At 38.0% G+C, this 20,618-nt stretch overlaps 1 protein-coding gene across 4 annotated transcripts in view; it reads right to left on the bottom strand.

Moving 5' to 3' along the window:
• Positions 1 to 548: 548 nt before the first annotated feature.
• The window catches only part of fbxo38 (F-box protein 38), a 74,291-nt gene continuing 54,221 nt past the window's right edge, over positions 549 to 20,618 (bottom strand). For 3 of the 4 annotated variants that reach the window (XM_043703764.1, XM_043703760.1, XM_043703761.1), the window contains exons 16-22: positions 19,168 to 19,268; positions 17,576 to 17,678; positions 11,989 to 12,155; positions 9,617 to 9,762; positions 9,189 to 9,292; positions 7,142 to 7,255; positions 549 to 2,306 (exon numbers count right to left, since the gene is read on the bottom strand). In XM_043703764.1, the coding sequence (XP_043559699.1) occupies positions 2,128 to 2,306; positions 7,142 to 7,255; positions 9,189 to 9,292; positions 9,617 to 9,762; positions 11,989 to 12,155; positions 17,576 to 17,678; positions 19,168 to 19,268 (914 nt within the window). In that variant the 3' untranslated portion in view covers positions 549 to 2,127. The remainder of the gene's footprint in view (positions 2,307 to 7,141; positions 7,256 to 9,188; positions 9,293 to 9,616; positions 9,763 to 11,988; positions 12,156 to 17,575; positions 17,679 to 19,167; positions 19,269 to 20,618) is intronic. The other variant, XM_043703762.1, reaches the window with a different exon arrangement.

Genomic DNA, 20,618 nt, shown 5'->3' with positions numbered 1-20,618 from the left:
ACTTCTCCACTCAGCTGGATGAGTGCAGTTCCAATACTCCAAAAAATTTAACCACATCCAGGACAAAAGTTGTTTACCTAATCAATATCTGATCCATCACATTACTCATTCACTCCATACAATGCAGGAACATTATGAAATATCCTGCAGCAACTCTCCAGGGCTTCTTCAACAGCACCTACCAAATCTGTGACTTCTGCCATCCAGAATAAAAAAAATAGTACACGTAAAGGATCACCACTGCCTTCAAGTCCCTTGCAGATAATCATCCTGACTTAGAAAGATATCTGTTTCTTCACTGTCACGAGGTCAAAAACCTGGAACATCAACAACACTGTGGACGTATAAACACAATATGAAGGGAAAAGTTATGAGGCAGTGGTTCACCAGCACCTTCTCAAGTATCATGCAATGGGTAATAAATGCTGGCCTTGCCTGTACATTCATATCCAAAGAATGAACAAAAAAATGGTGTGGTTAACCAGGAAAGTATCAAAATACTGTACACTAGTCTGGAGGTTACCAAAATAGAGAAAGCAGACAAGGAATTCGAAAACAAGAATGAAAATTTTAATGCTAATGATCACAAAGTCCTTGAAAGAACATATATCCTCTTGTCAACATCACCCCAAGCCTGCAATTATACTGGACTCAAACAAAAACTGTGCGGTGCAAAACTTAATTCTGCAGCAGCAAGTTTGCCACAATTAAGTTCGAGTTTGGAAGGTACTGAGAGGAGATTGGCAAATTACACACAGGATCAACTGCTTTACGTGCTATTACTTATCATGCTCAATCATGTCAAAAATATAAGCTGTTGACAATCAGTTCTAACTTGTAATTTGTTAAACTTTGAAACAAATTTAAAAACACACATTGTGGCAAATACGTAGAGGCTCAATCAGAGCACAAACTACATTAAACTTGCATGAACTGAAAATGAGTTAACAGAAATAAATGTAACACGTCTGAACAGAAAAAAGTTTTGTGCTTGTATATTTTGTATTCAAAACTGACATCCACTGTACTAGTCTGGTTGCATAAAACAGCGATAAACAGTCAGTCCCAAGGGATTTGACTTACCTCAACCTTCCTGTCAGCTAATGATTATTCCAAGTTGGATCTGAAACTATTAAACTGCTCCTTCAAATATTCAATAAAAGCTGAATCACTAGTCAGGAAAAGTGACAGTTTAAAGGTGACAAGGACCCAAGGTGAAAAAGGTCAAACTGAAATCAAACTGAGTGCATTTCATTAAATAAGAAAAAATCAGTTACTTACAGATACAGTGTCAAATAATATAAAACACAACGTGAAATAATGCCTTTTTGCATGTATTCTACAAAAATTGGTGAGAAATTAAAGCAGAATTTGGAAAAACATATTGGGGAGAAGGTCCAGAGAAATAAGTTTTCAGAAAATGCTTTTCATACTTAAATACTTTATTATAACGCAATTTCCCTGCCACTTCGTTCCTTGGAAGCTGTGCATAACAAAATGCATGCCATTGTGTAATGAAATACTATTTTCTGTTACTGGTTCATGATTCCTTTCTTGGTTAATTGCCTCACAATGATGGATCAATATAATGTTCAAATTAGATACGTGTATATAAAAAATAAGACAAGACAAAGTTTGTGTTTTTTCTTCAAGTCTTCATTTACAAAATGTAACTCAAAAAAAAGGCACATTAGTACCAAAGAATATTCAAAGAACTAAGTCATGTCTTTTATTAAGCTTTGTAGTCTGCCAAAGAACATGGCCTTGATTTTTAATACATATTTTTCTACCTAACAATATTGTAACAAAATATCAGAAAATGTTCATCTTAGTAACTATATAATTGGGGATATAAATAGCCTCTTCTTAAAACCTATTTATTTCCCTTTCAATAACATTTGAGTGAATTAAATTGTATAAACATATGAAATGATACTGCTTCCGGAAGCCAATTAATTTTAAGAGCATTTCTATACAGAAATCATTTGTACACAAATATTTTATACACAATTATATAATTTGTTCCAAAAGTATTTGGGGTATAATTCAGCTACACAGTGCTGATAAATCAAATCTTGCAGGCTGTAGTCTCTGGCCTTTGGACAGTCATGAGCAAGAAAGGCATAGTCAGATATAATCATCATGAACAGGCTCTCCACTGACATCACAGTAATGTATGAAAATAGCTACAACTCGCTGAAACACACCACTCTTCATCTGTCTTCTCTCAGAGATTTCCTCACCAATTGTTTCCATGCAAATGTCAGCTGACAACTGCCCTTTTCTCCGTGGAGCATAGATTGTAGCTGGGGGAAAGAAAACGGACGATTACGTACAGAATCAGTGTCACACAGCATGGAAACAGACCCTTTGGCCTAACTTGCCCATACCAACCAAGTATTCCAAACTAAATTAGCCCCATTTTTCCTGCACTTGACCCATATTCTTCTAAACCTTTATTTCATGTAAATATCCAAATGTTGTAACTCTACCTACACCTACCACTTTGTCTGGCAGTTCACTCTATGTGCAAACCACTATGTGAAAAAGTTGCCCCTCGGGTCCCTTTTCAATCTTTCTCCTCTCACCTTAAACCTATACCTTCTAGTTTTGAACTCCCCAACCCTGGGGAAAATACCTTTGCTATTCACCTTGTCTATACCCCTCATGATTTTAATAACTTCTATAATGCCACCACTCAGCCTCCTATGCTCCAGTGGTAAAATATCCCTGCTTATTATCCTCTCCTTAACTCAAACCCTCCAATCACAGTAACATCCTTGCAACGTTTTTCTGCACCCTCGCCAATTTAATAATAGCCTTCGTATGGCAGGGCAACAGAATGCCAAACATGGTCTCACCAAAGGCCTGTAAAACCTCAACATGACATACCAACTCTTAAGTACAACGGTCTGAGCACTAAAGGTAAGCTTCCAAATGCCTTTTTACCACTCTGTCTACCTCTGAAGCAATGTTCAAGGAGCTATGTACCAAGTTCTCTATGTTCTACAAGAATGTCTGGGGCTCTACCATTTACTGTCAAGACCTGCCCTTATTCGTTTGTCCAAAATGCAACACTTCACATTTATCTAAATTAAACTCCATCTGCCACTCCTCTGCCTATTGACCCAATTAATCAAGATCCCTTTGTAGTCTTAGATAACCTTCATCACTGTCCACAATACCACCACTGTTAGTGTCATCCATAAACTTACTAATTATGCTTCCTATATTCTCATCCAAATAGTTTATACAAATGACTCAGCACTAACCCTACAGAACGTCGCTGCTCAGAGGCCTCCGGTTTAAAAAAACAACCCTCCACCACCACCCTGTCTCCTACCATCAAGCCAATTGTATCTCCAACTAGCAAGCTCTCTCTGAATCCCATGCGATCTAACTTTGCTAACCAGTCTACCACGCGGAACCGTGTCAAAGGAGTTATCAAAACCCACATAGACAATGTCTAACATACTGCCCTGATCTATTTTCTTGGTCACATCCTCAAAAAAACGCCATTAAGTTTGACAGACACTATTTCCCATGCACAAAGCCATGCCAACTACCCATAATCAGCCCTTGGTTTTCCAAATACATGTAATCCTGTCTTTCAGAATCACTCCAACAATGTAACCACCATGCTGGGATCTCTCTCCAGCATCTGCAGTCCTCACTTTCTCCTAACCACCATGGATGTCAGACTCATTGGTCTATAATTCCCACGTTTTCTTGAATAATGGCACAACATTTGCTACTTTCCAGTCTTCCAGCACTTCATCTGTGGCTACAGTTGATAGAAATATCTCTGCTATGCACTCCACAATGACTGCCCTAGATTCCCACAACTTCCTGGGATACACTTTATCAGGTCCTGGAGATTAGTCCACCTTTGTGCTTTTTAAGACCTCCAGCACCTTCTTTTCTATAATGTGAACTGTTTCAAGACATCAATATTTACTTATAAGTTCCCTACCTTCCACGTCTTTCTTCACAGTAAATGCTGAAGCTATATAAACGTTTAGTATCTCTCCCATGTCATGTGGTTCCACACAGACAAACTTGTTGATCTTTAAGGAGCCCCTTCTCTCCCAAATTGGACTTTTGCCCCTAATATATTTGTAGAATCTCTTTGGATTATCCTTAGCTTTGGCAGAAAGGGTTATCTTATATTCCCTTTTGCATTCCTGATTTCCCTCTTCAGAATGCCTCACTTTCCTTATACTCTTTAAAAGATTCAATTGACCAACATTTATCTGTACTTTACATATGCCTCTTCCTTATTCTTGACCAGAGCCTCAATATTTCTATTCATCCATTGCTCCCTACTTCTATCAGCTGTGCCCTTCACTCTAAAAGAAACATACCAACCAGAACTCTTGTTGTTTCACTTTTGAAAGCCTCCCATTTGCCAGTCATCTTTTTACCTGCAAGTAGTCTACCCGAATTAACTCATGAAAGTTCCTGTCAAAATTGGCTTTACTCCAATTTAGAACTTTAACTTTTATACAAGGCCCATCCTTTTCCACAACTATTTTAAAACTAATAAAATTATAATCACTGGTCCCAAAGTGTTCCCCCAGTAATACTGCAGTCATTTGCTCTGCATTATTTCCCAAACAGAAGTCAAGATTTGTTCCTTCTCTAGTAGATAAATCCACATATTGATAAAGAAAATTTTCTTGAACACATTTAACAAATTCCTCTCCACCCAAGTCTTCAACACAGACCACCCTGCTGTGATCTCTAGCATGTCACTTTCCATCCCAGTCTATGTTTGGAAAGTTGAAATCCCCCACTATTAAAGTCCTATTATTCTTACACATTTGAGATCACTCTATATATTTACTCTTTACTGTGGGGGGGGGGGGGGGGGGGAGGGCTTGTGTAATCCCAAAGTGATCACCCCATTCTTATTTCTAAGTTCTACCCATATAGTTTCTCTGGACAATCGCCCAGGATTACCCTAAGTACAGCATTATCTTCTAATTAAAAACACTGTTCTCCCTCCTCTCTTGCTTCCCTTTCTTCCCTGCCTGTAGCATCTGAACCCTGGAACATATTGCAGGGTTTAAGAATATTCAATTTAGTTCAAATGAATTACAGAGGTTTTTAAAAGTACATCATCTAGAAAAATAACAATTAATTTGCCTCAAATAAAGATGTCGACTATTGCGACTGACGGCAATATTCAACATCCATCATTTGATTTCAATACACAAGGCTTTCATGGATCATAAATCATTTTAAAATAGATATTGCTTGCTTAAAATGGCTACAGTCATCACCTGACAAGCCCAGAAATCCCACAAAGAATATACAAATGGAATTACAATTTTAATCATGAGGTCCTGAAATGCAGTCAGGGTTAGGGTTAGGAAATTCACATCTCTTGCTTTATTTACATCTAGATGGTAACTTCACATATTAAAGAAAATAAAAACAGACACCTGTGGAGGGTTCAATTTGAAAAAGATAATGGAGCTAGTGTTGGAATATACAAAGGAACCATACTTTAATTGAACAACAAAGCAGAGACAAAACAACATAGGCTGAGAAGATCAAGGATATTGGAAGTTCTCTCTCTCTCTCTTTCTCTCATAGTTTCTGAATTTAAGGATTCTATCTGAAGAAAAATAAATTGGAACAAACAACGACGATTCACTGAAAACTCCAGGACATATACAATTTCACCATTATGGAGGAAAACAAAACATCTAAACATTTGGATTCAGGTCTTTTCGTGAGCACAACTGAAAGACTCTTAGAAAATATAACTAAATTGCAACTGACTTCCTGCTACCAGATATTCAGCTTTGTACCCCACTTAACTTTCTTTGTAAGCTCATTAATTGAATGTTAATGTTGTCACTTTTTATTCGAGAGGGTAAAATAAAACTCCACTCAGGAAAGGCTTGAAACTGACTTTCTGATTTAATTATTTTACCTTCGCAAGAATGAAGCATAAAGACTAACCGAAAGCAGGGATAAATTTAAAAAAAAAGAGTGGAGCTACAACTACTCTTCATCTGGTCATAATAGCACAAATACGGCTTGGATCGTGAAATGAGGAAGAACATTGGCTCTTGCCCACTTCACTGCAGTGATGCTGTTCTGATCACATGGGCCCAATTTTAACTCCATATAAGTGGGCGTATTTTGAAAACTTGCCCTCAAGACATATAATGAAAGGAAATCTAACTACAAGTTTTTTATTATTCTTTATCTTTTAATCATTCCTCCCCCATGAAGACATTACTGTTCAAAATAAACATTTGCTCCTTGTGCCCTCCTCCTTTCACACAAATGTTAAATAAAGCTTAATTCCACAGAAACGTATATGATAAAGCCTGAATATTAAATTAAGGATAATAAGACTGTGTGCTATTAAGATGAGCTGGTGAAAAAAAGTAAAGATTTCAAAATAACTTCATGTCAAAAGCAGCAAGCATATTGGAAATACATACTTAACAGGACACGATTGGATTGTAAGCTCAGTTTTTTGAGGTATTAGGCAGATGAGCTTCAACAGATAGCATGCCTTTTTGAGTTGCACAGAAATGTAGAATGTAGAAGACAGGAGCAGCAGTCAGCCAACTGACCCCATGAGCCTGCTCCACTTTCAATATGGTCATGGTTGATCATTGGGTTCAATGATCCTAATCCTGCCCTACCCTCATATCCCTTGATTCCTTTAGCTAAAAGAGGTAAATCTATCCCTTTCTTGAAAATACAATGTTTTGGCATCAACCATTTTCTGTGGTACTGAGTTCCACAGATTCAACTTTCTGAGTTCTGCTTCTAAGGACTGGATAATTTCCAATTTCAATTCATAATCTGTCCTAAATTACCCTAGCATAGTCAAGATGGCATTATGGATGTCACAATTGGCATCAGCATCCCAAATTTGTGGTTTTGGTTGTGGCGCAATGTTACTGCTGAACTTTTTCTGTTCTTAAACTTCAATGCATCACATGAAGTGTCACAATGAACCAGCAAAAGAGGGATAACAAATACTGGGTTGAAAAAAATATATGCAGATCCGCAATGAAGAAACCAAAAATCATTCCATGCACCTTCAAAAAGCTTAAACCCTGGTTTGAAAACCATGGCCTAGATACCTAGTGACTGAAAGAGTACTTACTTCTCTCATCATCTTCAAAGTCATATCTTGCATAGCTGTTCGGTTCTGCAGTGCGTAGTGAACGAAGCCAAGGAAAGTCAGTGATCATGAAGTAGGGAGCTCCATCTACTGTTCCTATCAAAAGAAAATCCTGAGTAGAACATCTAACAATTGAGAAAGTTATATTTTTCTCCCCTGCTCAAGTGGAAGACATTAAAAAAACTCACCGAATAAATAAAATACTAATTCCTAAGCCTACATGCACAATAATACATATTGGCCTTGATATGTGCATAACATAAATTTTAATAATAGTACAATGAACCTCAATACTTCAGTGGCTGGGATGGAAGGAATTTGGGAGAATGACCATAAACCATAATCTCGCTCATAGATGTAATGTTAACTGTCGGAATGAATGTTGTATTCCACAAAAATAAATTTGCTAATACCAATTCAGAGCAACGAAGGAACTTGAAAAATGCATTATTACAACAAAATTCCAAAGTAAAACAATTAAAGCAGAGGAAAAGCAAGGCATGTCTATGCTGGTATTTATTTACTATCTCAGCCTTTTTTTCTTTGTACTTCACTTTTTCTCATCAAGAAGTGTATTTCTTTTGCCCTCATGTATGTATCTAGTTTTCCCTTAACATATATGTGCTTTGCATTGAACACTGAGTTCAGCATTCTCATCATCTTTCAAGTAAAGAATCACATTTAATCTAACCATCATTGAGATATTCAGTGGTATCACCATAACCGAATCTCTCATTATCAATATCTTAGGAGTTACCAATGTCCAACGACTGGACTGAACTGAACAATGTAAATAGTTGGTTCAGTTAGTTCAATAGCTAGTTTGCCCTCCACCCCCCCGCCATGCTTTTCCAGCACCACTCTGATCTCGACTCAATAGCTAGTTTAGTACACTGACTAAAAAAACAGGGAACTTGGAGTAGCTCACCTCCCAACTCCCTAAAGCCTGTTGAACATCTACAAGACACAAATCAGGTGTCTTAGAACATTGCCTAGATAAATGCAGCTTTAACACCACTTCCAACATTCACCACTAATGCAGCGACAACAGTGTTTATCATCTGCTAGATACAATGCGGCAACTCACCAAGACTCCTTCAACAATATCTACCTACACTGTGACCTTTATAAGGATGAAGGCATAGGAACAACATGCAGGTTCCACGCATAGCTTCTCATATCTGACTTGGAATCCAAATTGCCAAGACTTCACTGTTGTTAGGTCAAAACCTCGGAACCCTTGTCCTAACAGCACTGGGTGTATGCTTACACTTGCAGTAGTAGTAAATGCTGGACCAACTAGCCACACATCTCAAATGAAAAAAAAACGTTATTGCTGAAAAGTGCAAATTTAAGGACAGATATCAGGGATGTTCTGAGAACCAATTACTCTGTCCAATACAAAAAGCCAAGTACTCAGGAGTCAGAACAAAGGGCAAACTCTGCACAGAACAGCTAGCTTCAGGCAAACACTTCTAGCAGGATTTTGGAGTGTTAATGCTTGTCCAAAACCTTGGTTTTCCTCTCAATTAGCATCCCTACAGTATAGATGACTCTTTCTCTAACTCTGCTCTGCATTAAACTGGACTTTCAGTCAGTCAGAGATATTACTATTAAGGCATAAGATCATGTCCTTTGGGGTATGTTTTCCAAAACACTGCTTGGTGCACTAGAGAAAAGAACTAATACACAATGAGGATCAGCAATAAGCAGGTAAGGAAGTTGGCAGAAGTGACTGCTAAATTAGAGACCATCAGAAAAAAAGCAAATAAAGATAAAGCTACCACTGAGAATGTGAGATGGGATAAACAGCAGTCACTTGATGTTTGATGTTTTCCTTTGAAGATAGCAACCTGCTCATCACTACCAGTCTGCTGATTAAAGCTCAATGGTAAAATGAAGACCTTGGTACCTGAGCTTAATACTTTTAAGGTATATGTCTAAAAACTAGTTGCGCTGGTGATGTTGTAGCTACCCAAAGTCTGAAAACTTTAGTTTGATAACTGCTAAATCATATACTGGCACCAACCTTCCAAACTATAAATATCCCTCCCCCAAGGGTACTTGAGATATTTTTTCACATCTTCTTCAGTGCGAGTAGCTTCAGGGAAGAACTCATACTTGATCAATTCTCTTTAAGAAGAAAATCAAAAAAATCAATTAAGATCAGCAACTTTAGTATATGCAAGTATAATTTACCCAACAAATTTACTACTTGATTATCTAATAAATTTACTAAATTTGGCACTCATCCAAAATCATAATATTACAGTTAACAATTTCTATACTGCTTATCCATCCTCTACTCAATTTCTTTGACTCATTAGATTTCTGTTTAAATCAGTCTGTACTTGATAATTCATCCAGAAATTACGAGTAATAATATTACTATTTTTAATTGTAAATTCTATGATTTTATTAAGGTAATTTCAACATTTTACAACTTAAAACACTTACTGATTAATATTTGCTATTATGTCCATCCAGCTACGAATGCGAACCTTGTTTCGCACATTTGGAGGATTGCTAAACTCATGAATAATACAGATGTGATAGGGATAAGGTCCACTAAATATCATCCGCTCCAATTTTAAAGTATCAATCTGCAACAAAATGAAAAGAAATTGAAATTCTTTAAAACAACTTCCAAATTTAAAAAATGCAATTACAGTCTTCATTCTCCCTTATGAAACAGGTATGTTTAATTTTAAAAACACGAATTCTGGTCATTTGTATATGTTCCACTAAGTTTTAGAATATCTCGAACACAACCTACTTAAGGGATCCTGATAAAGGGATAGAATGACATCTGCTGTTGAGAAAATTTACATTTTCATAAATTAATAAAACAATAAAAATACTTGATTTATTAGCAGAATTATTTTCACTTCACTGGAGAATTCATCACTAAAGATCTAAATGAATGGAAACACTTAGCAGTGTCGAATGATGCGCCTGACCTATTCAGTATCTTCAATAGTATTCTAATTTTGTGTCAGACTTCCAGAGCATTTATATTTTGCTTTAATTTACTTATTCACAATATGTGAGTTAATTGGCAGTTATTGCTAATCTGTAAATACTCTTAACAGGGGATGGTTAACCACCCATTTAATCTACAGAAATCCATCTGGTGATACTAGTCTAAAACTGCTGTTAATAAAAGTTCTAAGGCATCAATGATGAAAGAATGACAACATCTTTCCAACACAGAATGGTGTACAACTTGGAGAGGTCTTTCTATACGCCTATGCTCAGCCTTCCAACTGGCAGATCGCAGATCAAGGAAGCATGCTGAAGTAGTATCAATAAGTTGCTGTAAGTGCATCTCTGGATGGCATACACAGTGAACACAGTATCCTTGCCATGGACTGGTGAAAGTTTAAAGTGGTGGATAGAGTGCCAATCAAGTGGATGGTTAGTTCTGGTATCAAGGTTCAAGTGATGTTAGAATTTCACTCCCATAAGCAAATCCAAAGCACCCACGGACCAAGTCCTGAACTATGAAAGCAACCACCCCAACACACACACAAACGAAGTTGCATCAAGACACTATTCAAAAGGGCCACAACACACTGCAGCACACCAGAACTGCAAAAAGAGAAAGAGGAACACCTGTACAAGGTATTCGGCAAAAACGGATACCCGCGCAATTTCATCAACAGATGCCTAAGAGAAAGACAACGGAACGAGGACATGCCGCAACCCAAAGGACTAGCCACACTACCATACATCAGGAGCATTTCAGAACTGACAGCCAGATTACTGCGACCACTAGGACTTATGACAGCACACAAACCAACAGCCACACTCAGACAACAACCAGGGAATTCCTAGAAGCATGGCACTCATCCACAAACTCCATCAACAAACACATCGACCTGGACCCAATATACCGGCCACTACAGCGGACAGCTGAAACTGACAACTGGAAGCGGCAGGGACAGGCCAATATAAATGCCGGAGGAAACACCACAGAAGCGCTTCACAGGAGGCTCCCAAGACTGAGGATGTCACCTAGACAGGAGACGAAACGTTTGCAACAAAAATTTCCAGCTCGGCGAACAGAACCACAACAACGAGCACCCGAGCTACAAATCTTCACCCAAACTTTGAAAATCCAAAGCATTTTGGCACACTCCACACTTGAACCAGGTGGGACATCAACCAGACACCACAAAATGCTGTTCCTGTACCTACAATCTATATGTTCGGACCAATTAAGTTTATAGCCAATGTTGACCACCAGAAGTTTATTTAAAAAAATTAAATAATTCAAATTATTTAACAGCTTCATAACTGCTACTTTGAAAAGCAAAAATGAACATATCAATGCTCAAAGAGCAGGAACTGGGACTAAATGAACAGTTCATCTAAAGGCATGACACAGGTATAATATCTCAATGTTGTAGCTCCAATGACAATGCTTCTCAGCTGAAAGCGGGGCAAAGAAAGTAATGCTGGAAATTCTTTTCAGTTCCCACATATCACCAATCCCAATATGTAAGGCAAATTATAATTGACAAAAGTGTAAAGCACATCTATAGACAGATTCAAATATCACTAATTGGGAGAGCTCACACTTCAGAAATTAACTGTTTGAAACATTACCAGAGAAGTAATGGCTTGGCAAACACGGCATATCACTATCAAGAATCAAACAATTTATTCTTCCATGAAAATCTGGTACATGTTGTTTTAATGGGACATATACAAATCAATTAAAGTGTCTCTGATCTATTGAAAATGACAATAGAAATTAAAGATAACTTTTTAATAGACATTACAAATAAAAGTCAATTGTATTTAAAATAACTACATTCACTCACCTGTTGCATTGGTCGCAGATAAATGATACGGTTCCGTTCAGGAGGCATTTGTAAAATCTGGTCAAGCACTTGTTCAATATTGAGCTTCCGACACTGCACATAGTCAAAGCGGTTTACAATTGGTGTATTCTCAACCTTTAGGTGCTTTAGTACCCGACATCGAGTAGCTTAAAAATGAACGTACACCAACATTTACTTATTAAATCATGCTTGCTGTCTAAAGATTTTATGAAATAGATTAAAATTAATATTCAGGCCAAATACCATGAAAGTGAATACAAAAACACAGCTTAATTCAGTGTACTGAAACAACAATAATTTTTGAAGCTTTTATTTTCATCAGTTTTAATATTTATTAGCTGGCATTTCATGTTAAAAAGGTCTAAAGGAGGAGGTATTTAAAATAATGAATGACATTGTTTAAGGATGACCTTAAAGATGAAAAGGAACTACAGAGGCAAAGGAAGCTGGGAAGGAATTCATGTGCAAGGTATTATATAATGGAAAGTACAAGCACCACTAGTGGGCAAAAGTACTTTTATGCCTATAGTGAAAATGGACAATCAATCTTCAACTTTTAGCATTTGACTGTAATCGAGACTTTCATGGATGAAAGTGGTTTTAAAAAGTACATTTTAATAGTGATATAGCCCACATGGGATATATACAAAACCAGTTGCTTTGAAATTACCATTTTTAGACAAAAGGTTCTGAAACTGACAGAAGCATCAAGAAGTTGGCATCTGCACATATTGACAGATGAAAAGTTGCTTACAACAATCTAGCTTGAAATGAAAAAGCCAAAGACCCTACAATTTGCAAAGGAACACATCTCAACCATCCTCTGATCAAGTGCAAAGGAGAAATAATGAGGACAGATAACGAGGATGATGCTCGAAGATTTTCTCTGTCTGCTCCCCTCAATCACAGAAATCAGCATTGGTTAAAAAGCAACTTGGAAGAATATCACTTTTCAGAGAATAGTATCTGCAAACTTCACTGCTAAAGGAATAGGGTAACAGCTAAACAGATGGAGTTGGGTCATTTAATTTGCATAACTCAAGGATCTCCTAAGACCCATAACTGCATATGCCTTCACTTTCCTGTCTGACATGAATCCATCTTCTCTCCTCCGCTTTGCACTTCTTAACATGCACTTATGAACATGCGTATGTGCTTGTGTGCGCATTTGATCTGTTTTGTTATTTCTTGGGGGTAGCAGGAAATGAAATTCTACTCTTTCACTCAAGAAAACACCAGAATTGGCAGTCTTTCATACAGTAATCATGCCCCACATGATAGATGGCATACAGGAGTGAAGATGGGACATTGTCTTCACAAGGACTGGGCAGTGGCCATTCATGGATAGATGCGGATGTTGACTGTAGACAGTGGTGCCATGGAGTCACTCAGTGATGGATACTGAACAACCGTCCCCTTCTCCCCAGCTCCTCAAACAAGAGTACAACATGGCACAGTACTGATTCATCTGTTTGGAAGGGCAGTAGATGGTCATCAGTAGTAGGTTTCCTTGCCATTATATGATGCAATGGGACCTACACCAACATCAAGGACTTAGAATGCTACTCTCCTTGACAGTTCTCTCTCCCATTGTGCCACCAAATTGATGGACTTATCCTGCAATGGGAAAGGCTCAGTCAGGCATGATGCTAGAATGATATTTGCTTAAACATAGAAATTAGGATTACAATAGGTACTTCAAGCCTGCTCAGCCATTCAGCATGATCATGACTGATTCTCAATCTCAATGAGATAACCCTGCTTTCTCCCCGTATCATCTAATACCCTTTAATATCTAAAAATGTATTAATCTCGTTCTTGAATATACTCAGTGAGCTGGTCTCCACAGCCTTTCGTGGTAGCAAAATCTATGGATTGACCGTCCTGGGTTAAATGTTTCCTCATTCTGTCCTTAATGGCCTACTCTGTATCCTGAGGCCATGATCTAGTCTCTCGACTCCCCAACTACATCCTCCATTCATCTAGTTAGTAGTCTGTTAGAATTTTATACATATGGCCCCGATGCCCTAGATGAACTGCAAAAGCCTAGGTTTAGAGGGGCAGTCACTTGTTTTATACAGGAATGAAGTCCAATCAGAAGTGTCAGAAATAGAACAGATTTCGGAGGGTTAAAGGAGCTCTAAAAAAAAGCATAATAGCCACAAAGGAAAGTCAGGAAGGATTCAAAAAGGTGATAGCCCAGAGCAAGAGATATAGATCACAGATATTTTTATGGGAAAATTACAGGGAATCAATGAAATTCTCAAACAGATCACAAGAAAGTGAATAGGAACCCTAACTTAGTTGAGGAGCCACAGAGGAGTACAGCAGAAGTTGAACTTCCACTTGATGACAATGGTGTTCCAAAAAAAACTGGAACAGATTACAGAAAACCCATTCATGAAAGGGAAAAGGAAAGAGAACATACCCCTTGGTAAAGCCACCAGGGGCATATCAGTGCATGAAACACACTGGGAGATCCAAAGGGACAGAAACAAGTTTCAAACCTGAGCAAATCCACTCAGGTCGAAGAAGTTAAATGAGATGCAGGATGTAAGTTCAGATATCCTGCAGGCAGCTAACCTCAGGCATCAACTTTCTAGAAAATTAATTTGTGAAAAGGCCTAAATTTAGATTACAGAAATGGGCAAACAAGGAGTATGTGAAATTGTGGCACAGCACTGTAAGCTAGTCAGATTGCGAGCCCCAAAGAGGTTTTCAATCCAGGTTAGGACAAAGTGAATGATTAGATTAAATTCCCTACAGTGTGGAAACAGGCCCTTCGGCCCAACAAGTCCATACTGATCCTCCGGAGAGTAACCCACCCAGACCCATTTCCCTCTGACTAATGCACCTAACACTATGGGCAATTGAGCATGGCCAATTCACCTAACCTGCACATCTTTGGACTGTGGGAGGAAACCGGAGCAAACCCACGCAGACACAGGGAGAACGTGCAAACTCCACACAGACAGTTGCCAAAGGCTGAAATCGAACCTGGGACTCTGGTGCTGTGAGGCAGCAGTGCTAACCACTGAGCCACCATGCCATCGTGAATGCATGTGTAGCCATATGAATTTTTGTATCTTATTTCATACTGACATTGCAATGGAACATTCATAATACTCGAAGGCAAAATAATGTCTGACTACCTTTACAGTGGTAGGTCAGTCTCATAAGTCAATGACTTTAAACTACAATTTCCTTCACTTTCTTATCTGTAGTGGACAACGTCTTGTTTTTAAGCTTATTATCTATGCTTGATGTCACATTTTCATGATTTTTTTCAGGGCACTAATAAAATTGCTCTATTTCATTCAAGGAAATCTTGTAATTCTTTCATTTTGACTCAATTAATGATGCATTAACTGAAGCACACGATTAAAAAAATGAAATAAAATGTTTTGTTGCAACTAAGAACCAAGCCAGTTCTCCCCCTCATCTAGTTGTAACACTATGCCTATGTTAGACTTTTGTTGACAAGTCCCTACATGAAGAGTAGTGAGTTTGTACTTTGCAGGTTTCACTGGGCTGTGTGCCCGGTCAAAAGACAATCCAACATCCAGTATATGTTAAACAAGTCTCTCTGGGGGAACTGATGCCGTTGTGCAGCCAGCCAGGTTACTGTATATAATCTAAATGTAGTACCAAACATTTAATGAGATAGTTCAGAATCCATAGGATTCAATGAGCAAGAAAACATGTACTTTTCACTAACACTCATTTACTTAGATGGGGAGGTGAGGGGGGGCAGAGAAGGAGTAGGAAATTGGATAGAAAAGTGGAAGAGAGGAGCTATCTATACCCTGCAGTATGTTTTACTTTTTGTTTATCTATTGCTATTCAAAGCAAACTATTGCTATCTCATTCATTTGAACATCTCCAGTTGAGCCCCACTGGCTTTTCCAAATTGAATATTCCTTAGATATCCTTGCATTATCAATATATAAAATTATTATGCAAGTATGAGTAAAACAAAAGTTGCAAATCTCTTGATATCTCATCAACTTTCAGTGCTTCTCGATTATAATATTAAGTCCAATGCTGTCAGTTTTTGCATATTCCACATGGGTTGTCTGGATTTGCCAGGCGATCACAGTAGCCATTTTAGGTTAGTAGTGAAGAACTGCAAGTCACCAAAGGACTATTATTTTCAAAGGTCTATTAGTTGCTCTGTCACTAGAAAGCATTGCCATGCATTTAACTGGAAAGCTGACATACCTCAGTTAAGAGGAGAGTTGAGAGAGTAGGGATTCCAGTGACCTTAGAATTCAACCCATACTACTGGAATCAGGCTGTATGGCAAACCAGCCATCCAGCCACATGAGCTAACCAATCCCCAAGATCAGCAACGTTTTTATATTTTTAAACTATTTAAGGTCATGGAAGTCTCTTACAAAGTCAAATGTTGAAAGTTGAATATTGATTCATTTTTGCTCTGATTGTACTAACATAATCACAGGAAGTAATACAATGTCACATGACCTTGCCCTCTCTTAGCCTCATGGCGAGATCTGGCCTCTGTAAGATGCATCTTAAATAAAATTACTGCCTTTATGTCACGTACTTTAAATAGTCTTTAGCAGCACAACAGTACTAAGGTTAGTATAGCTATGATAGACTCGAAACGTTAGCTTGCTCTCTCTCCACGGATGCTGCCTGACCCGCTGTATGTTCCAGCATGTTTTGTTTTCAGCCAAGATTAGTATAACTAAGTTCAGGACTGTTGTATGTACTGTAAAGACCCAAACTTAAGTTTAAACCCAAACCTAAATTATGAACCCGAGTTTAAAATCTCTGCAAGCGAGTGAAACAGTGGATCAGAGTGTCCCAGGTTCCAGATGAAGCAGCACTTTACCTACACTTCTCTAAACCTAATATATTGCATTCGCGACTCACAATGTGGTCTCCTCTACATTGGAGAAATGAAGTGTAGACTCAGTGACCACTTCATAGAACATCTACTTCTGCCCGCAAAAAAAGCCCTGAGCTTCCAGTTGCCTGTCACTTTAACACACCACCCTATTCCCTGGGCAACATCTCTGTCTCAGGTTTGCTGCAGTGCTCCAGCGAAGCTCAGTGCAAGCTGGATGAATATCACCTCATTTTCCACTTGGGGCTCCTGCAGCCCTCTGGACTCAATATCAAGTTCCACAACTTTAGGGCCTGATCTCTTTCATGTCCTAGCCCCCTACCCCACACACTGGTTTGTCATCACATAGTCTGTCATTACACACTACCTATTGTTAGCCACTAACAGTCTCCATTAATAGCTATTCACCCTCCTAGCCAGATCGTTATCCATTCCTGTGTGTCTAACTGTTCTTCTCTCTCTTTGAGCTCTGTCCCCACCTGTTGGTAAATCCTTACCCTTACCATATCTACTGCATATAAACCGACAGTTTCCTAGCTACCATGCTTTGAGTTACCTTCCACTTCTGTCCTCTGAATAATACTCAAGTCAAGATTTTCACTATGTAAAAGACACATTTTGTGCATATATGATATACAAACTTTTCCAATGTGTTGATATAACGAATCTGCCAAAAATAATTCACCAACTCACCATGGATAAACATCATTTTCGGACAATCTCTGAGTACCAAATCAGTAATTCCACAATTAGCAAGCGTAATCCCAACCAAATTTTTGGACTTCAGATTAAGAACCTGGAACACAGTTCAGGCTAATTATTTAGGAAGGAAATATCAGAATATTATTCTCTAAAGCTATTACTGTGAAGGTTAATATTAGGAAGAAGCTTAGTGATTAGTTTTGTTTTAAGGATTCATGTTAATGGATTGTGGACAGCAGGCACAATTGAACTTGAGTTTCTTTTTAAAAAAGGTATTGCTTAAAAGGGCATTAGGATATTTAAAAAACACTAAGAGATCACATGGCTTGAGTTAACTGCTGGACTTTGTTTACTGGGTACCGCATATCAGTTTATACATTTAATTCCATATATTATTCAGAGTTCAGGTGAAGCACAGCTTGCTGAGACACAAAAGTTACCCAGCTCATCCTCTTGACTTTCTGAGAAAACACTTATTTGAGTTGTGTGATAAGTGAAGCACTGATCTAACCATTCTCCTGGAAAAATAACTGACGTTTTTGAATTCTCTGTTTGAGGATCCATGTTTCATGACACCCATCTATAGGATGCTGGATGAAATACACCTTTAATACAATATTCGCTTGTTCTTAAAGAACTAACCATTATTGATCATGGTGAATGTTCTCTTCAAAGGCTAATTTTTGAAGGAAAGTCCTAATTTTTTCCATTACCTAGTGGATGTGCACACGAGGCTATTTGGAAGGGTAAATAATTGTACTTTAACACAATTTGAAATACTGCTCAGCTTTATGTCTTGGCCAATATTTTTAAAACAAACACTGACTTTATTGTTTAATAAAAGAAAACTGATTTATGGGTCTTTTTATTTACATTCTTGAGATTTGATTCAGTATAAATGTCCATAAGGGTACCTGAGTATAACAGTAAAATTTAATGTTGAACTGATTGTGTAGTTGGACTAGAAACAGGAAGTGCAGCCCTACGATCACAGTCATAGCACTATATCACAGTCATGACATAGACTACAAATAAAAATGTCAATTTTGAGCAACTTATAAATTTGTCCAGCAGCAGGAAAAGCTGAGTTAGCTGATGTAGTAGGATTTCAGACCTCTGATGAATCAGCCAAATTCTTCTAAAGCAATAGCATGGATATTAAAAATGCCCTTATTGCTTTGGTAAAAGATCGAAAAGGGAAAAGAAAAAAAAAACTGGCTCTTATTTCTCATTATAATTCAACACATCTGGTTGAAACAGGATGGAAACTGGTGAGGGCTATCATGTTCTATGATTAAAAAGGGCCATATAGCTATAATGTCAGAGGGCACGCCCTGAAATTCAGCAAGGAGACAATGCATGCAAATGAGCTGTGAAGACTGCATGAACAGAAAAAAAAAACTATTAAAAAATCACAGGAATTCATTTTCTAACTACAGTCAAAATTTATGTCAATGAAAGTGATTTATTGAACCAAAATGAAAGTAACTTGCAGTGTATGATCTTTCACGTGTTAATTTTTCCCCACTGTGTTAATAGCAATGTTGAAAGAAAGAAATTGCCCTAGAAATCTCATGCTTCACCTGGACATGGTCATCTTCAATGACAGGATCACTAGTACTTGTGGATTTATCTGCAGTTCGTTTCCGCTTGACAGATTGCCTGGGCTTGGGTTTGGAAATATCTGGGAAAGAATGAATTTATAGAAGGAAACAAATTAATTATTTATAAATTAAATAAAATCTGGATAAAAACAACACGACATAGCATTTTGGGGAAGTATCAAAACAGTTTTAGCTAGCGTTGTACAATCCAACTTATCACTTAATCAATATACTGGCAATTAAAATTTCAACATTATAAGAAGAAATGCTCTTCCAGAGATTTCCTACTTTAAAGCAAACAGGTCTCCATTTTCTTCAATAATGCACTGGTTTTTAATGTGTTTGAACCATGGATACTATAAATGCTATAGGCCTTGACAAGAGTATATTTAAGAGGGAAATCAGGAATGCAAAAAGGGGACGTGAGATAGCTTTGGCAAATAGGGTTAAGAATAATCCAAAGGGATTCTACAAATACGCAAGGATAAAAGGGTAACTAGGAAGAGAATAGGTCCCCTTAAAGATCAGCAAGGCCACTTATGTGTGGAACCACAGGAGATGGGGGAAGAAACTAAATGAGTATTTGCATGTGTTCACTGTGGAAAAGGATTTGGAAGATCGAGAATGTGGGGAAATAGATAGCGACATCTTCAAAAATGTCCATATTACAGAGCAGGTAGTGCTGGATGTCTTAAAATGCATAAATTGAATAAATCCCCTGGATCTGATTAGGTGAAAACCCAGGACGCTGAGGAGCTAGGGAAGAAATTGCTGGGCCCCTTGCTGAGATATTTGTATCATCAATGGTCACAGGTGAGGTACTAGAGGTTGGCTAACATAGTTCCACTATTTAAGAAAGTTGGTAAGGAAAAGCTGGGGACTGTAGACTGGTGAGCCTGACATCGGTGGTGGACAAGCTGTTGAGGGAATCCGGAAGGACAGGATCTACATGTTTTTGGATAGGTAAGGACTGATAAGGGATAGTCAAAATGTTTTTGTGCATGGGAAATCATGTCTCACTAACTTGATTGAGTTTTTTGAGAAGCAATGAAGAGGATTGATGAGAGCAGAGTGGTGAATGTGAACTGTATGGATGATAGTAAGGCGGTCAACAAGGTTCCTCGTGATAGACTGGTTAGCAAGATTAGATCACATGGAATGTGGGGAGAACTAGCCATTTGGATACAGAACTGGTTTGAAGGTAGAAGACAGAGGATGGTGGTGGAGAGTTGTTTTTCAGACTAGATAGATAAGATAGTGAAGGCAGCATTTGGCATTTTTCCCTTTATTGATCAGTGCATGGAGTACAGGAGTTAGGAAGCCATGTTGTGCCTGTACAGCATATTGATCAGGTCAATGCTGGAATACTGTGTGCAATTCTGGTCTCTCTCCTTTACGAAGGATATTGTGAAACTTTAAAGGGTTTAGAA

Source organism: Chiloscyllium plagiosum, chromosome 14 (genome assembly GCF_004010195.1).
Source record: "Chiloscyllium plagiosum isolate BGI_BamShark_2017 chromosome 14, ASM401019v2, whole genome shotgun sequence".
NCBI classification, from domain to species: Eukaryota; Metazoa; Chordata; class Chondrichthyes; order Orectolobiformes; family Hemiscylliidae; genus Chiloscyllium; species Chiloscyllium plagiosum.
Note: the sequence above shows the minus strand (reverse complement) of the source record. Positions and strands in the feature narration are given on the sequence as shown.